A 20,485-nucleotide genomic window follows, 5' to 3' on the forward strand; every position below is an offset into this window, starting at 1 on the left:
CACGTCCAACATTTTATGTTATAGAATATTTTTTATCAACCATTTTAACTTATACCTAATGAAATTGGCCGATACCTAGATGGACGACAGTATAATAATATAGTCCGTGTTTCGTGAATCACTATATAATTTGTCGTAAACGTAGAAATTTGTAACGATTAATGTAATGATTTTCGCTAAAGTAATCATCATAAATCAATACAATGAGTACAAATATTTTTAATCAATTGTATTCGTATACATGTGTAGAAGACAAAGAACTAATTTTCTTTTTCATCATATTTTTTATTGTAACTACGGCAAAAAAAAAAAGAACATAATTAAAAAATATCATTTTAGTGACCAACAATACGAATGAATATTGTTCGTAAGCCGATCTCCTAAAGCCATAAAACCTTATCCGGAGTTGCTATTTTCGGTGAACGATTAATTTTATATTGAAAATGCGGAAGCATATGCAATCAAAACGTTGTATGTTACGTATATGTATGTAAGTATATTACGTATATGATATGAATTTTCAACTTTTATTTGAACACTCGATGACCATAACTATAAGGTTTTTTTTTTCATTATATTTTTATAAACTCTCGAAATAGACACACCGCAACAGTGTTAAATAACTAATGTATAAATACCTTTCGATTGCAGTTTGTTTTACAACAAGCATATTATAGAAACGTGCATGATGAAAAACATAATATTTATTTTTAACCTATTTTAAACTATGAACTGAAAAATATATTTTTAAAGATATAAATATGTTTACGTATCTTTTGCAGTTTAATTTAAAATTTAAACTCATTTTATCGAACTAAAATTTCGTGCATATAACAAAAAAAAATACTTTGTACTAGTTATATATTTTAAATAAGTGCCAGTAATATTATACTTGAAAATATTTACTCCCAGACTCCCCATATTTCATTGTTCAAATGTTCAGCTACGCCCATATGAACATAAACATATTAGTTAATGAATGAAAATTAAATACTTTACAATACGGTGTGAAATATTTTACACTTCAATAACCCATATCCCATTATGTCAGGACTTACCACTTTTGGTTGTTATATGTTACATATTTTCAATGATGATCGTGAAAACTGAATATAAAACTTTAACTTTGTAATAGTTGTTTTTTTATTAGATTTGTTTATTTTAATTTTTTTTTTTTTTTTTTAATATTGAAATATGGAGTTTAAAACATTTAATTAAAAAAAAAAAAATCAATTCAATGTTATTCAGTCTAAGGGTTTTGAAGTTAAGACAGGCAAAATTACACTGTCGAAAAACACTGTAAACGCCAATTTATTAATAATTATTGGAACTTGAAAGTTCCAATAATTGAAATGTTTACAGTGCCTGGTTCCAATAAAATCACATAGTTCCTACATCGGCCTTTTTTAGTTGAACTATATAAGAATGTATTGTAAGCGTTTAATGACCACATCGTTCAAACACTGTAATAATGATGAGCACAGACAGTTATGGTAATAGGTGTATAACCATTGAAACGAAATGTATAGACAAACAAATGGGTGAAAACTAAACGTAGACGAGAAAATATGAAACGTTATAGGTCAGCACGGAGCTAATGAAACCATTATACTTGTATTATTACATCTGTCCGTAATATACCCATAAACGTGCATGGTATTTCCAAAACGATTTCGCAACAGCGATTATTTGGATTGATGACTGTCGAACAATACTCATTGGTCATGATTTATGACTTGAGCACGCGCACAAATATCAGTACCACGCATATCTTCAATTAACAATAACATACCTGGACAGCTTCTCTTTTCATGCCCATGGTCAGACATTTCTGATATCTGCAGTACTGGCACCGATTCCTCTGGCGTTTATCGATTATGCATTTGTTCTCCTCGCGGCACGCGTAAGACAAATTTTTCCTCACCGTGCGTTTGAAGAACCCTTTGCAGCCTTCGCAACTATACACGCATAAACAGAGACAGGTACGGAAATATGTCGGTGAAAAAATAATAAATGCAAATTGGTTGATTGGTGGTAGGTACACGAAAACGGTTATGAAACGATTAACAGAGAATATAGCGGTGAATTTTACCTGTAGACCCCGTAATGTTTTCCACTGGCGCGATCGCCACAAATCGAACACAGATGCTTCGACCCGCTAAGTGGATGATTGGGTGGGTAATTTGGAGAATCTTGAACGTTGCAAGCATTGTTCATCATATTGTTGCTCCTGTCCACGTTGTACAGCCTGTATAACAAAATTAAAATGTTGTCATATAATATTATCCGTTTAGACGTAAGGAACGTTTTTGTAGACAAACGACATTTCTAATTCAGAAACACAAACAACCGTTAATTCGTAAGTACTATGATGAAAACATTTCATAACAATCCAAAATATTCAATTTGGTTAAGTATTTAAAATGAAAAATTAACAATTTATGCAAATCATTAACCTCTATTTGTGCATCATATGCGTTACGGAGTAATTTTGTAATATATTTTTCTAGTGTATTATTATAGCATTCACAACGATTTCAAATCCGATTTTAATTCGAGTTAATCGAATATTAATTAAATTTAAATAGTTCCATTAACTTTATTATTTACAACTGTCGGGTTTTTGAATTCGCACACTACATCATGTACACGGTTGACATAAATAATAAATATTTAATCGAATAATTGAATAATTACTGTTTTTACTGAAATTAAATTTTTTAAATATCTTTTATATATTTTGCGAAACATCATAATTTATTGATGAATATATATAACATAATATTGAAATAGATATCCGTTTTCATATGATATTATTTTTGTTCAATTGTTTCCTACTAATACACTTTTGGCACATCTTTGACTTTCTAGTATCGTTCATAAATCACAAGAGGGTTAATATCACTTATTATAAACGTACTGTCCTGAATGACGATATCTCAAACCAATGTGAATTTTGAATAAAACTTAAGTGCAAAATAACACGCACTGTTGTAAAACTATAATAAATAAATATAATAAACAGGAACCTTCTTTGAGCAGTTTTATTTTAGCACATTTTTCAAACAAAAATAGAAAAAGTACCATAGGTAATATGTGTTACTAGTTTTATCTTTTAATTAAAATTAAGTACAAATAATAAGGGTATTTAATATTGATTATATATAATATAAATTACAATTTATAGGGCTAAGAGGTCAGAACAATTTAAAATTTTTTTTCTTATGTTCTATAATAGGATTGATTTTTTAAAGTTCAAATTCAAACTATGAGTAATAAATACCTAATACTGTAATTTGTGGGCCAAGCCCGTATTTAATTAAAATAAAATAAAAATAAAAACTAACTTAAAAATATGAACAAATAAAATGTTTTTCACAACATAAGAATGGAATAGCTACATTATAATTTACATTCTTCGGTATTTATAAGTTTTTAACTGTATACAATAATGACTAAATTCAACTATATTTAGTAGTAATATTCTTATGGCTAATAAATGTTATTAAATATAAAGTAAACTTTTTTTTATACCCATTTATATTTATTAATTTTAAGATTTTTAAATTATTAATTTCATTCAATAGGGAAAATATCATAGTTTCACATAATATCGTAAACACATTTTAAAATCCACTGAATACATAAATTATATTATAATATTAGTAATTATTTATGGATATTAAACACGATGGTAAACTACAAACAAACAAATATGATTAAATCTCAATAATTGTCATTATACCTATAGGTAATCTATATATTAGAAAAGGGTGATATATAAAATACAATATACTGCTGAAAGTTACGAACTTAAATATACAAAATAATGATATTTTAATATAGAAGTTTAATAATTTAAACCATGAGGTTTGATTGATTATAAATACCTGTCACTAGAATACATGGTGTACGAGTTGGAATACATTTTGGTCGTTTTAATGAAAAAAGGTAATTTTCGCAAGTAATCAAAAATCTGCTAGCAGTTAATGAACCGTTATAAAGTTAAAATATTTCTGAACGACACGCGCTATTTGAATCGAACACTCAGTACAACACTGAGCGCTCATACGCACGCGCGCGTGCGCACGCACACATCGTTTCTGTGTATACTATTAAAATACAAATAAAATTATGAGAAATAAGAATAAAATATTTGCCCGTCAAAACAAGTATTTGTCTTGATGGTTCATGGAATATATACTTCAAATATATGAACTGATATTCATTAAAATTAATTCACAATTGAGAAGCAACATAAATAGTGTTGCAAAATACGTATAAAGGAATAAAATAATTGATGAACACGTCTTGTTAAAGGGGGAAAACGAACGTATAAACACAACAATGATGATTAAACTATAATACTGGTTGTTATATTATTATTAGGTCATCTGCATGTTTGTTAAACACGTCGATGGGGCACTATTGATAATGTTAACGAAATGAATCGAGTTTGATGTAACATTAGATAATATAACATTCAATTTTTAGTAGGTAATTAAAACTACTGTGTAGACTACTAAATGAAAAAAAGATAACAATAATTAATTTATCGTCTATGTGTCTATGTGTTCATTACATGTGATAGTGGATTTTAAAGTTCGATAAAAAGTGTATTCAGAAAATAAAAATAATAACGGCTTTTGTAATTAGTAGATATTAATTTATGCGATGCCCGCTGTATATAAAAACATAATATTTAATTATTTTTTCTAACAATCATTGTTTTTCGGTGAAACAAACTAGTACTGATGATCATAAAGTTAACTTAGTGATAATAGAAGTATAATAGTTAAAATAAAGACAAAAATATATTAAAAAATATGCTATTAAGTTGCCCATCGCACCATTAAAAATATTACTATACGAGTATATCATTATACCCATTATACCGACCACAATATCTATCGTTACACTACAGAATTATTTTATGTGGCACAATGATATAGCAGATGTGTAATATTAAATTGGCAAAAAAAAAAAAACTCGTCTCGAAAGCACAATTTTATCAGTTGATGAATCTCATTTTTCGGAGTAGACGGAGAAAAGAGGTTAAATTGAACGAACGCGAAGACAAAATACTACATGGTTTTAAAAATGACTCTGTAAGGTACATAATATATATTTACATAACGTCACCGGCGACTTGAATCGACATTCAAGGCTTCTGATTTTTTAGATTATACGCTACAGAGGGTCTGGTACGAGAATATTTTTGTAATTAGAAAAAAACTGCGCAACTATATAATGTTTCCATTTTATACATTCAATTGAACTCGGAATAATTTATTCTGATCGTCTAGAATCTAGATTGACAATAATGAACATATTATAACATCATAATGAGTAAAAATACATAGAGAACATTTAATTGATACAAGTATAATGTATTATAATAATAATTCTCGATTAGTAGCAACACACAAACTAGTATATAAATATATGCTAATCCGTTTATAAATACAGTTTAAATGTATAGAGGTGAGAATTTGTCATTCTTGCTATTACCATTTGATATTATGCATCATTCAATTATATTGCCAAAAATAATATTATAACAGTGCAGGATATTACAGCTAAACTGGATGATTTACTGTTGATTACATTTAATGGATTTTTTCGAAGTTTTTACTGTGAATACACACAATATTCATTGTTTAAAAACGAATAAAAAATAAAATATTAAGCTAAAGATTATTTTCATCGACATATATTTGCAACCCTTATACTTTATAATCAAAGGTTAACTTCATTTGCGATTTGAAATTTAAACGGAATAGTTTTCAAAACGTTGAGTCTTATTATATCAAGATCTACTTCAAATGTAACTATATATGTAAATAACATCAGTAGGTACTTGTATAAGTTTAATTAATTGATTACTGTGTTCAAAAGATAGGTTTTTATTAATTTGACTTGAATTAAAGTAAACATATACCTACCTACTATGTAAATTTTATACTCATACATTTGATCAAACATTATATAAAATGAAATCCCATACCTACTCCAAGCTTTTATAGAATAATAATGTAATAATCTTAATTGTAACATATAATAAGTTTTATAATGAGTTTTTCTTATAGAGTAATCTATGAGTTTTTAACGCAAAAATTACTTATTAATAAAATTGTTTATACATACATCTCCGTATGGAACGTATCAGAAGTTTCAAAAAGCTGAATTAGTTATGCTTACCCGGGACTTAGAGGATCTCCTGGAGGGCTGAAGTTAACCATTAAACTCGCTCTGTCAGGTTTTAGATCTAAAGGTGACTGAGGACCCATTGAATTCAGCGATATATTATTGTCCAATCGTAAACCTGAAATAAAATATACATACATATATAAATGAAAACAAATATAAACAAATTTAATAGGTAATAATAATAATATAATATAACAAGGGTAATATTGATAAGTTACACAACCAGTAAATATCCAGGCTGGGATAGGGCTCGACGGCAAACCACATGGAATTTATTATTATTACAACTGTCCACTTCTATATTAAAAGTGGAATTAATAAAGTATAAAAAAACCAATCTAAAGAAATTCATTTTTTTTTTTTGTTCTGGTCAAGGTCCTAAAATTCGATGGGCCGGTGCTTTCCCTATATGCGGTGTGGTAGATATCTTAATATACTAAATAGATACTGGTATAAACTTCATCTGATTAACAACGAAGTTCTATACACACACAGTTCAATATACAATTATAAAAACATGTATTTTAATATTAATCGTAATCAATTAAACTATTTCTACCAGCCGTGGACAAGTGAAGGAAATACGATAGGCAACTGCAGTAAAAAAAATGTGTAAGAATAATAAAAATCGAGTTTATAAGTTATCCATAACAAAACAAGATTCTTGTTTGGCTCGAATGAGCATCTGACATCCATAGTCTGCTAACGTTTTGGAAACTATACGTACCTATTTTTATATACAGGTATTCGAGTGCGTATCACAAGTTTTTATTTTAGAAATTATATTCTATTTACCAGCAACGAAATATTTCTTTATATGACCATCCGTTTTACCTACATGCCATAATAAAATGCGCAATAGGACATTGTACCTATTGTACCTACATATATCCATAATAAATACTATACATAAGTATCGTTTCAACTCGAGGAAAAAAACTATAAAACAGGTATGAATTATACATTAACAGTATGAATTACATTATGCGTAAGATAGATGTTTCGGATAGGTACACTCGAATATACGTGAAAATAATTGAATTAACATTTCATACGCCGTCACAGTAAATTGGACAGCATGTATAAATAGTTCTAGATGGGTATAAGCATTTGTATTTTTTTTTTTTTTTTTTTTGGTGTACTTCGCGTCATGGATGATTAATAATTACAATATAAGATATAATTATATTTTTATCATATTATAAAACTGTGCACAGTGACAATGTTTTAGAGGGTAGATAACAAACATTAACTTGTGGTGCGTTAAAACTATTACATGACCATGAGCTAGTGGCCGAGTAAATCATCTAGTATCATGATAAGCAGTATAATTAAACTTATAATGTAAAAATTATATTCGCTTCAGCAGTGGTTTATTTACATCATCGATGCTCATACTAACACGATGTTCACGTAACCTACAATAATCAATATGATTATTAATAAAACTTATGTGGGACTGCTTTCCGAATATTAAGAGTGAAATTTCCCACGCGGCCTTCACCTCTACAAATGTAAAATATACATAATGATACGACCTTCAAAACACTTCTATTCGCTGCATAATAGGTATCCTCTTTTCAACCATTGACTCGTATGCCCTTGATTTCATATGGCTAACAATATAAAGCATTCTTTGAAAGAGAAAATTGAATGTAAAAAATCAAAATTGATCTTATGATAGTATTTTTGTGTTTTGTATAGTGAAAATAATTGATTAAATGGCGACAATGTTTGAAGTTAAGAAAATTATCATTACATCGCAGGTATGGAAGCATGTTACTGAATTTTTTTTTGCTTACAATTATTTCATCTGATTAATATATAGTTTTATCAAAAAAATCATATGACTCATATTAAATATATAAAAAATTAAATTAATACACTTAACATTTGTTACTATTTTATCATAAACCAAAAAAAGCTTTACACATTGTACTTAGAGTTACATTTATTGATTAAACGATAAAAACAAAAATTATAGGTGAAATTATTATTATTACAATATTCACGATTGTTGTTAAATTGTATTATTGAATAAACAAATAATATTGTGATTTTTTTTACGAAAAGTTTTCATATACATTTTTACTGAAATGTGAAACAAATAAGACTACTAGTTTGAACAAATTATAGAGTATAACAATTATAATAAACAATATATTTTATTTTTAATTATTCATTAATTTGTTTACCGCAGTGTATCGCTTAATTACATTATTAAAATTCTTAATACATTCATTGTTCTTATTTGAACGAGAGTTGATAATTTAACGAAGTATAAAATAAAACTAAAAAAAAAAAAATATACCAGTTTATACGTATAAAGTGACTCGTGTAATTATGTTTGAAAATGGAATTTTAATGTTTTTGTAATGATTGAAAAACTTTATATCTTAACTATTAATGATATACCTATAAACGGAATAATAACAGAAATTTAAAGTCAGTTATTATTCACAAAAATGTTTGATCGTATCTACCTATTAATTGCAATACTTATAAGAACATTTAATAATGGAACGAGATGAGTTTAGTTATTATATGTGTTATGACTAGACTTATGTACTAAAATTTAATTCGCAAAATGCAACGACGAATGCAGCTCGGGCGAAAATGAGTGGGAGAAAATAATGCAGTTAAGTACATACGCTCACACAAACTCATGCGTCGAACGCTTTTTATATTGGATTTGTACAAGGTCAGAAAGTATTCATAATGTTGACATTTCGAATTCGCAAACAATACTAATTGGCCGATTGTATCAAAACAAATGCTGCCTCAAATAAATAAAATTACGGGGGAAAAGCGGTAGGTATCCTATGTTTGTAAGTACATAGATATCGACAGACATTGGGTCAGGTATGGGTTGCTAAACAGATATAAAATTATGATTCGGTCGTACGCAGTTCAGGGTCAAAACAACATTTCCGCTTCAGATTTCTACTTGAGTGCATTCCATTTCTGATTTACCGATTCTACGCATGCAGCAAATTTTATACATTTTTTAAGACCAATGCAATGTAAAATTAGACATTTTCAATTAAAAAAAAAAAACCGACTATCTTAACAAAAAATGCAAGTACAAGATAAGAATAAAGAATACGCACGTTATTACCGCGTAGGTACAACTACGACAACGGAGTACAAATTATACTTCTAGTTTTATTTCATTTTTTTTCTAATAGTTTAAATTATTCAACACAGCTGCTATACATAATCATTGATCAACAATATAGTGTACCAACAATGTGCACAAATATAATATGTGAGAATTATAATAACAAATCATATACTAGGTACGTTTAGTATTTTATTCATAGAATATACTCGTATTATTATATTAAGTGCATGACGCATGGAATCGATTTTGGCATCTGTTATTTATACTTGCCTGTTGTTATGCGTCGTACAAATTGTTACATATATGATAAAATCGACATCGATATTATACCTACCATGCCGTAATATTAAATGTATATATCTATTGCATATACTGCACGATCCATAATATTACACTACCGGACATTGCTCAGTAAAAATGTTCCGTGTCAGAATACTAAACAATAAATTATTGCTCGAAAAATTTAATTTGAATCATGTGCGACTTTTACGATCAATATATTCTATAAGGCATATTATGACGCGTCTGTTAAATTGTATGGGATTAAGTTTCGATGACGGTGATAATATGGAATTTTATAAAACAACACAAACGCATTTAAAATGTAATTTGTTTTAATACCAGTATGACTACAGACGATATTAAACGAAAACCATGGTTACCTAATTATTATGTAGTATGTACATATACTAGAGAATATTCTTCTTTTGACAGTATTTTATGTATTTTATGTAATTGTATGTCGCCCAGTCTTTCAAAATACTATTAACTAGACGACAAAATATTTTCACTGGGCAACATTTCTGTTGCCTAGTTATCTAGTTTAAAAAAATAACTGGTATATATAGATAAAACTCGTGCATGGCAGTCAAGACATTTCGAAAATATATTAATTTCAAGTAGTACTTCAGAGTCACCAATTTTGCACCATATCTGAAGTGAAAATGTCAATGTTTTGTGTTAAAAGTGAATATGTAACACAGTGCGGTAATAGTATTGTCTGTGAATAGGATAGGCTTATCAACTTCATACAATAACAATATTTAAAATATGTTTTACAAGGTTCTCTAGCAAAACTAAAATAATATTCAAAACACAGAAGAGTGACATTGAACACTCAATACATCATATAGGTTAATCTGTACAATATTTTTAAGTTCATTATTATTAAATTCAAACAGTATATAAGCGTGAAAAATATATAGAGCTGAAAAATACATATACGTTTATTGAGTCTCTTTAATTTATAAGAACCGTGTATGAAGGATGTAAATTTAAAAGCATAATAATTTCGTTTCTTAACGGGGGGAGGGTTAAACCTCCCAAATTTTAACGAATTTAGAAAATAAGTATCGCTTAGTATTTTTATGCAATTAAATGTAATATTATAAATATTTAAAAAAAAGCATAATTTTCGTTAACCAAACACCTTAAGTCTAGATTGTTTTTTAGAAGAACCAAAGTATATCTCTACACGGAAATAATTATACCAACATAATACATGGATGTGAGGTATGGCCTTTAACAAGCAAAATGAAACAAACACTTTTGTCGTTCGAAAACAAAATACTGAGGATAATCTGTGATCCAAGACAATGAACTGGGAAGTTGGCACAGAAGAAGGAACAAAGCATTGGCAGGAATTTCAAAGATAACCAACTTTGTGAAAGCACAAAGAATCAAATGATTTGAATACGTGATGAGGAGGTCAGACTCAGAGTACCTTAAAACGGTGAAACTCCACACAGATGAGACCAAGAGGTTGTTCAAAGAAGCGATGGATGGGTAGAGTAAAGCAGAACTAAGAGAAATTAGGGATACCAAATTAAAGAAAAAAAAATGCAAAATCGGGAAGTGAAGAAGGAAGGAGCGGCAAAAATTCTTGAAAAATTGTGATGCCAGTAAAAGGAAATTATAAACATTTGTAAGGGTTATTTATATAATTCAAAGTTGTTCTATCTAATACTATAACATTAATTATTATCAAAATTATTATCATGTGAAATAAATGCATCTGAAATAAGTGGTAATAAAAACATTGAACCTCCCGGAAAAAAAGTTTAGGCACGCCCTTGGTTTTAATATCTGTAAGGTACTGGCGAACACATAGCCGTTTGATAATACCCACGGACGGTATTTAAATCGCAAGCATTCGCTTACGACGCAGAATTTTAATCCCGTTTTACTCATAAAAAAACAACAATAAAAATTATAAGTGAACATAATAAAAGTAATCACATATTTTGTATACGTTTTAATGGTACGCTATTCCTGTCAATATTAAGTATTATATTAAGTCGGAAGATGAACATACAATATTTCATAAACTAAATAGGCGCTATAATTATATAAGTCATTTGTGCACCATAAAAACGTAATAAACAAATCTGAGGGGAAAGATAGAAAGAACTGTAATTGTATATGCAACATAAGAAGAATTTATCGAAGATTATACGACAGAATCGAAAATATAAAACCATGTGTTAAATCGAATACATACAAACTAAATCAATCCAAGGCATAACTTGTGCTCAAGTTAAAAAAAAAAGCTAAGGTGTGTTTACGATAAAACTAATAATATATATATATAAATAAATATTTGTGCACGTGTATAACTTAACAGGTTTATTAAAGTTTATTCTACTAGTTTATAGATAAATAAAACATACAGTTATATGGATCGAGTGTTAAAAAAAAAAAAAAAATCCTCCACGGTACGAGTAGATATATTGTACATTGTTCCGTTGGTTCTGATAACGGTTGTAAAATATTTTCAAATCTTATCGTCGTTACACGGGCGTATATGTGAATTATAATTTTATAAAGTCGGCGTACGTAACGATATAATAATAATAATAAATCGTCACAGATCCTACTCGGGCGCTTGCAGGTTATTTGGTGAGCTACCAGATTCTCCTTGAGAAAATTTCGATTGCCAACACCGCGCGCTGCGATGATTTCTCCACCCACCGCAGCGCAGCACCGACTGCGCTATCAAACGTTATAATGATACATAATATTAATATACGTATAACCGTGGTACAACTCGACGCGAACCAAAAACTTTCCAAAAAAATACCTCGTAACATATACATTTTAAATAAAAACCAATCGATTTTTTCAATAAAAAATTTGTTATGAATCATTTTTAAAAATATTAAAATTAGATAAATGAAAAATAATATCGTAAAATCGTTTATATTATTTATTAGTGCATACAATTTTTATATATTTAAGAGTATTTTATTGAGATACATATGCATTGGTTCGATCTTGATTTGTATGGGGACGGGACACCCAGATCTAAAATACCAACCAGTATTAAAAAAGACAATTCGCTATGATTAAAACTCGGAACTCGGTTATTATTTTGGATTTTATATTAATTACAAATATTATGTAATAGTGTACTGAAATGGAGCAAATAATTACGAGCGTAGTGTACGGCTTTTTAATGAACAGTCGAAGACACTTATTTTTTGCGTTTTATAGAAGAGGGACATTCAAATCTTAAATACGGCCCTGAGCGTAGGGAACACGTGTCGAGTGCAATCGTGTCGAAACGGTCGCCGCCTCAAGTGCTACGGCGATGCATCATCGTGCACATACGCTGCCGGCGCACGAGGCCTTGCAATCGGCAATGTGTGTGCGCGTTGCACCGATCGTGGAAAAGTAAAGATAATCTATACGTCTATAATTATAAACGAATATAGGTATTTTCTGATTTGTATTTCTTATTTTTTATTCGCGTACTCCGAACAAACCGTGGGGCGCGTCTTCTCGTGCGCGAGCGGTTTAGCGCTTTTACGTTACGACACACCGCGGATCGACGTTCGAGTATAGGAGAGGAGAGGCGCGCAGCGAACACGCGACGAGGACTCGCGCTGGTGGCAGTACCGGGAGGAGGGAGGGGGTGGCTGTGAGACCGACGGCGGTTACACTGTTGCCGAGTTTTCCCCCTCGCCCCTTCCTCCGAGATTCGGTAGGTAACCACGACTGCGCGGGGGCCCCCTACACGTGCACATTGGTATAATAGTGCGCGGACGCGTACACTAGTAAAATGTGTACTTGCGCGCGCGCGCGTGTAAACGTAGTGATGGAAGAAAAAACTAAAACAGCGCCAGATAGACCGACCTTCAGGTGCGAAATAGGAAGCTCCGCCGATCGGACGGGGAGTCGGGGACACACACACCGCAGCGGCCTTGGCAGCAGCCGCGCGACCGTATCGTCAACCGTTTCTCGTTCCTTCCACCGCACCATCGGCCATCGTTACACATTACACTCTTGTGCACACGTACACATTACTGGGTTTCGTGTTCGCGTGAATACGTCGCGAGATGATTAACACACAAACACACTGCGATACTGCCGCGCGTGCGAGCGAGTGGGTCGCGGTTGAACGTGTAAGCTGTACGGATAAGAACGTGTACGGGTTAATCGATATTTCCCTCGGAAACACGTGGTACGCTGCGGGTTAAGGTCTCGTTCTATCGGCTGAAAGAGCTGTGCGCGCGCGAAAACGGATTTTTCAACAAAACCAAGTGCGAGGCGAGGCGAAACTCCGTGTAGTTGTTACGTCAAGATTTCACGTCGCTCGCATGCGGAATATTTGTATGAAGATATCGATGCAAATATACTTCGATATCTTGTTAAAACGATAAAATCGATGTACACCTGAAAAGCGAGCGTTACTACGTCAGATCAGAAAAGTATACCATACAAGTATTTATACAATCAGAGAAGTACAGAACTTTACAGCAGGGAAATATATTTTGAATAGGCCCTGAAATGTTGGCGCAAAAATAAATTATTACGTAGAAAACGCGTTATGTTTTCAAATCCATCCGTGCGACCATATCGGACTGTACACTACAAACAAACGAAACAAATCCGAGAATGTAAAATTTACATATTTTTATCGAATCGTTTAATCTATTTTACCATGTATGTATATAATATGTAATACACATGTATCGTTTGGACTATTTCAATTTATTTTGCACAAAGCAGACATTTTTATGCCTACTCACGACTCGCTAAACACCTAAACTCGAGACAATAGTCACTTAACCACGATGGTGGAAAAGTAATGAAAAACAATATAATGGCACGGTATGTTTTGTGTGCGGGCAACCTCGAAAATCGCGTGCTGCAGATGTAGCGAAGCAGCGAGTTAGAGGAGCGGCCAGGTGACAGGCACGATGGTTAAGCATTTATTATTATGAAAACTACACTAATCATTAGTGGCTAAAGACTTGAACAGTTTACTAAAGAATTGGACCCGGAAAATAACTGTGTGACAGGCCATTCGATATATTATAATAATCATAGTTATTTTATAACTAAATGTATTAAGCCAGTGGTGGCCAAACTTTTTTTTACCGCGGGCCAAAAAAAAATGTATTTTTAATTTTTCAATTTTTTTTACGTAAATGTAAAATATTATAATTACGCAAATAAGTAATGTAATGTAGAATACTTTCGCGGGCCAGACATTAAATGATGGCGCCCCGTAGTTTGGCCACCACTATATTAAGCATTTGAAAAAAGTCGACTTAAAACTTTAAAATCACAAAACACGACGATTGTTCCACTGGAAACTTTCCTGGTACCCCCGTGGGCCAATCCGTCATTACTAATCATATTACACGAAGGGCAACAGGAGAGAAACGGTAATTTTTCGTAAGACTGCGGTATTTGCTTCGAGGTCTTTTGGCGAGGAAACGACTTTTAATTCGCTCGTCGCAATGAAAACAGACAAATATTACGTCTAAGGTTTCAAAAGTTTTACGATTTTATTCCAAACCATCGTCGTCTATTTCGATAAACCGGTGATACATAATACACACAAAGAGGCAAGAATGATAAATAAAAAACGTACAAATGATTTTTTTTTTAACAACACACAATATTAAAATAAAAATTCAATAACGCAAAACGTTTGTGCACGTCGGGCGAAGAATAAATTCATATAAATAGTAATAATGATTTCGTTTTATCAAACGTATACACACATAATTTATATATAAATAGGTATAAGACAACGACGGCGGTAGCTATTTACGAATCCACCACGTAAACTAATTATTCCGTTTTCTTTTTATCATAATAATTGATCTATTCAGATATACGCGGGCTTGTGATGAATAAAATAAAGACAGAGTTATGTTTAGCGGTTAGTTAAATTTTAAATTTGTATGCGGATTTTGTGAGTATATACGACACGCTGCTGTTAGAACCACCAAAGTTAAAAGAAAAAGCATGTAACACTCGATACTAATGCCCGCTGCAAGCTTCATATTCTATAATATATATTATAGATAAGCAATTATTAATATTAAATATTTCAGATATAATTATATCAAGAATTAAATAATAATACCGTCAATGCCGCTTAACTGTTAGTTTTAACTCGTACGGAAATCCAATCGATTGATTAAGTACAGACGAATATTAATATATTTAATAAGAATGACAGTTCAAAATATAGGAATGCATTATAATATATGTAATATAAATACATAATATAATAATAAAATACGATTTATGTAATACTAAACCAGTCAGAAAATATTCGTACAAAATAGATTTATACGGTTGTTAGGTTATATGCATACATAAATGTATTTTTCGCGTTTGCATACACACGTATACTCGTAAAATGTCGCACCACCTCTCGAAAAACCTTTGCGTAGCCAACACTGCCACCGCCTTGCTTTAATACTTTGCTATTTATGTAATTGGATATATGGTGCCATGAAATTTTTCATAATGCGCTATTTTAATATTTATGGCATTCTGTATATTGTAAATTAATAGCGTGAGGATAATATAAACGTACCTAGTTAAATTCATGTGTATTGCTCAATAGAGAATGTATTAAATTATTTTTGATAAAATCAAAAAAAATTAAAAACTATAATCATACTAATACAATCAATCTAATCCTTTGTTCGAAATAAAAAAAAACTAACCAACATTAACGAATTTTCTCAAAAACACATTTCGACAGTGATGAGAGTTAATGGAATAGGAGGTTTCTTGTATATAAGTGTTATGTAGGTACTTGAAATGTCTACAGAAAACTGTATAATTTAAACACACCTAAATCATTGTAGGAGTATAAAACAAAATACTAAGAGTCTAGATAAGGATTATAGAAAACAATTAAGTCCACGATTTTGTTTTTATACATTTCACCGAAATCCATATCAAATTAATAATACCCATAATCATTGATTTTAGAATATACAGAGATACCACTTGACTCCTGATATTGGTAAAGCCTATATGTGGAAGCAGCCACCAGATATCACTGTTATTGTTAGCATCCACCTTGATAAACACAGGTTTTCAACAATATAATAGAAAGTTGTTATTTCTATTGTTAAGCACCTGTTTTTATCAAGTTGAATGCAAACGATAACAACGATATCTAGTGCCGGCGTCCACGAGGTATCACCTATTTCAAGATGTGTTAAAAATGAAACGTGTGTACATTTGCAGAGTAGTCTGTACCTGATATAGTACTTAATTTTGTAACTAAAATACTACAACCTAGTAAACAACCTAGGTAGACAACCTCAAAACAGTAATATTGAACTTCATTATTTGATTATTTGGCAAGTGGTTTCGGGCAACTAAATAATATTACGCTCTTGTACATTTTCTAATTTTGTACGTAAGCTCTTTTTAAAAATAATTTATTATATAGATAGACGCAGATACCATTTTGTTTATTACAGAAATTAAAATGTTGTCATTGAACTACGCATCGGTACGCAGTATTATAAAAACGTATAACTGACAACTCGAATACGAAATAACAGTATAATCTTTTCAACGATATTTTACTCGCGAATCCTTAGTGTTTTCCAATGCAAAATATCAACACATTGGAGTGGAAACAAAAAAAGTTTTCAACGTCACTCATTGCAAGTTTTCTATAAGGACTGTTGTAAGCAACACAAATACAAAAAATAAAATTCCTGGTCATAAAATAATATTATATTATATCGAATGGTGTATTATTAGGTTTTGATGAAGAGTACGTAATGCGTCAATACACCTTCGGCCGGTAACGTCAAGTTGTGTTAAGAGATTTTTTATTCAACCGATGGAATAAAATCATTAAAGAATTATAATCGTCGGAATTAATAAATCCCGAATTGAGTGTACAAAAAGGAGCGTAAATTCGTTAGAGAATGAAATACAACTTTTGTTGAAAGAATAAAAACAACTCTAAGGCAAACCACACACAGATCTCTAACACAATAGGTTTATTGTTATGAATTAATCACATTTTAATTCAAACAGATAATTTTGAGTATAAATAAAACATTGCAATTAAAAGTAATTAAATAATTATGTTGAATTCTAATATATAGTTTTTTTTTTTAATTTAATATGTAGAACTCGAATTTAAATGAATTCTAATATATAGTATTTTTTTTTTTTATATTTTATACGTAGAGCTCGGATTAAATGCCCTTTCAAAATATGGATTTATGACCTAAAAACTAAAGAACTTCACAAAAAAAAAAAATAAAATAATTTCACATAATTTTACATTAAATATACTACCCATATAATACTATCGCTCAATAATAAAATACTCCGATAAAAGTTGTATGCAATTAAATCAGCTAATTGGTTGATATGACCTAAAGATAAATATCAGTCTTGTCTAATTTAAAACCAGATTACCTGATGTCATATAGTTCAAAATGAAAATGATTCATATTAAGCAGTACTATGATAATATATTAATGAAGTCAATTTTTTTAGTCATAATACAAGAAATAGGTCAAACATTTCATAAAAAATTGCATTAAATAAATCAAAAATTCCCCAACAATTAATTAACAATTTAAAATTACTACATGGAGTAATTAAAACACATTTGTATGTTGGAAAGGGTCGGGTGAGACGTTACAAAAAAAATCTGCAAATGCATAGAAATCCGAGCTCTATCTATAAGTTCCTGTATAATTATATAACAATGCATAACTTTTAAGTTGTAACACAATAATAATAGTTAATTATTCTTGTTTTTTAAATATATAATAAATAAATATATGAATAAATTAATTGTATAGTATAATTACATAAGTTGCTTCAACCTAACTTTATTATACCGGTGTGTGGGGCAGTGGTACAATAAATTCGACGGTAGAGGCTGATAATATTTTCCGGCACGCGAAAAGGATATCCGGACGGAGAAGACTCCAAGGCGTGACACCCGGGTGTCACATACGCTGGTTCGAAATTCGCGGTATCGATTACATACTTAGGGTCTTTGGCATCGATAATCGATTAATCAGTATTATTATTATTATTATCATTGGCATTACCTCTGCTCCAGTGGTGCGACGCTCGGCTCTGTATGATGGCGGACACCGACATCATGGGCTTTTCTTTTTTGAACATTTTTCGACCGGCGGGGTTTCAGGCCGCAACGATCGCGAAAAGGACACGTGCGCAGGACACGCGGGCACCGGTGAAGCACAGTAGGGAACGCGGACACCGACAGAACGCACCGGACGCGCAGGGAACGCGGACTCGACAGACACGGGCGAGTCGCAGCGACCGTCTCGGCGCTGTTCTCGTGACCGACCCACTGATCTTGAAAGCCCAACGCGCCCCCGGTGACACGGTTATTCGCGCCGCGCGCACGGCAACCAAATAAACACGCGCGAACCATCGTACCATTGCGCGCGCACCGACACCCGATCGTTGCCGCCGCCACTCCCCTCCACAAACGCCCGTTCCACCGTTGTTGTTGTTATTATTTTCGTTGTCGCCACCACGGCCAGGCCTTGACTCGAGCCGTCAGTGGCCCCGGTGGAGATGGCGTTGGTTGCCAGCGGGAATCTTCTGGGGGGAGGGGGGCGACCGTTTGTTTTTTTATTTACGATCCGATGAACAAATGTCCCCCGAATATTTTGTCGGCCAAGAGAAATCGGTGACCGCGAACTTGGCCTCGCCGATTAATTTTTTTGATTTTTCAATTTTTCGGACAACGGAGTTGTTCACGCATAAAGTTATAGTCGCATACATTAGGGCTATACCCAGAGTCGTGTTTAGGATATATGAAACTAACATACATCGAGAGCCTTGATACATATATTTTTTTAACACATAAGTTATTATTACAAACTATTAATAAACTTATTTTTTTTAGAAAAAAAAGAAAACCATTTTTTTTGTAATCATTTAACGACGTGAAATAAAATAATACTGCGTAAAAAAATGTTTTCCGTAACGTTGTCGTTAAAATTAGTATTTCTATAGAACATATGGGATGAAATCAAAGGATGCACAAAGTAGAAAATTCCTGGCAGCTTCATAAACGGTATATCGTACAAAGTAAAACCGGGCTTAAAAACTTTCGAGAATAAAATAAAAATTACGATTACAAGAATATTTAGTTTCCGTATTGAACGGTAACGACGTGATTGTGTAGACAATTATACCGGAAATTCCTATCGGGTCCAAGCCCCATACGGACGGGTGGGCACAATTGTCCGGTCCACCGCCCTCGAGTACGAAGTCGACCATCCGTGATCGGATTCGAAATTTAGCTATGCAACGAACATAAGATCAGTATGCAACTAAAATTCTTAAACTTTTTATACTTTTATTTTTTTAATATTTTTATACTTTTTATATATATTAAAGCTCAACCCTTTTGGTCAACGAGAGTTTTATGCGACCGACACACATCGCTTAGAATACCGTTGCCCGGACCGTTCTGGAACACCGTCAAACTGGCCCGCTGGTTTTTTAAATTTTTTTTTATCAACACTGCACTTTTTAACTGCCACGATGTTGCTTTCACCACTCACTTCGTTACAAAATACGCATGACGTATTCGTTTCGTACGAATTGTATTTTTTTTTCTTTCGTTTTACGTAACAGTGATAAACTTTTCAAAACCCGACGCAAATCAAATGCCTATTCGTTGGAAACGATGCATAACATCTTATTTATGCGCTTGCATAGACGAAAAAGAATTAAAAATTGGTTGTTTATTTTTATAATAAATATAATATTTTAGAACGTCGACTGAAGTCAGACTTTTTTTTAGAATTTAATAATACCGTTTTGTTGTTAAACTTAGAGTTTGTGATTGTTGAAAAAAAAACGTAT

The 20,485-nt window shown here is 31.5% G+C and overlaps 1 protein-coding gene across 3 annotated transcripts in view; it reads right to left on the reverse strand.

The window, feature by feature from the left end:
- The window catches only part of LOC112687320 (retinoic acid receptor RXR-alpha-A-like), a 29,533-nt gene that overhangs the window by 2,806 nt on the left and 6,242 nt on the right, over nt 1–20,485 (reverse strand). The window contains exons 1-4 of one of the 3 annotated variants that reach the window (XM_025559954.1): nt 18,688–19,095; nt 6,202–6,325; nt 2,093–2,248; nt 1,793–1,958 (exon numbers count right to left, since the gene is read on the reverse strand). In XM_025559954.1, coding sequence (XP_025415739.1) covers nt 1,793–1,958; nt 2,093–2,248; nt 6,202–6,325; nt 18,688–18,763 — 522 coding nt within the window. In that variant the 5' untranslated portion in view covers nt 18,764–19,095. Of the gene's footprint in view, nt 1–1,792; nt 1,959–2,092; nt 2,249–3,890; nt 4,021–6,201; nt 6,326–18,687; nt 19,096–20,485 lie in introns of those variants that run through there. The other 2 variants (XM_025559956.1, XM_025559955.1) reach the window with 2 other exon arrangements.

The sequence above is a fragment of the Sipha flava genome, unplaced genomic scaffold, assembly GCF_003268045.1.
Source record: "Sipha flava isolate LNK unplaced genomic scaffold, YSA_version1 340_pilon_pilon, whole genome shotgun sequence".
Classification (NCBI taxonomy): domain Eukaryota; kingdom Metazoa; phylum Arthropoda; class Insecta; order Hemiptera; family Aphididae; genus Sipha; species Sipha flava.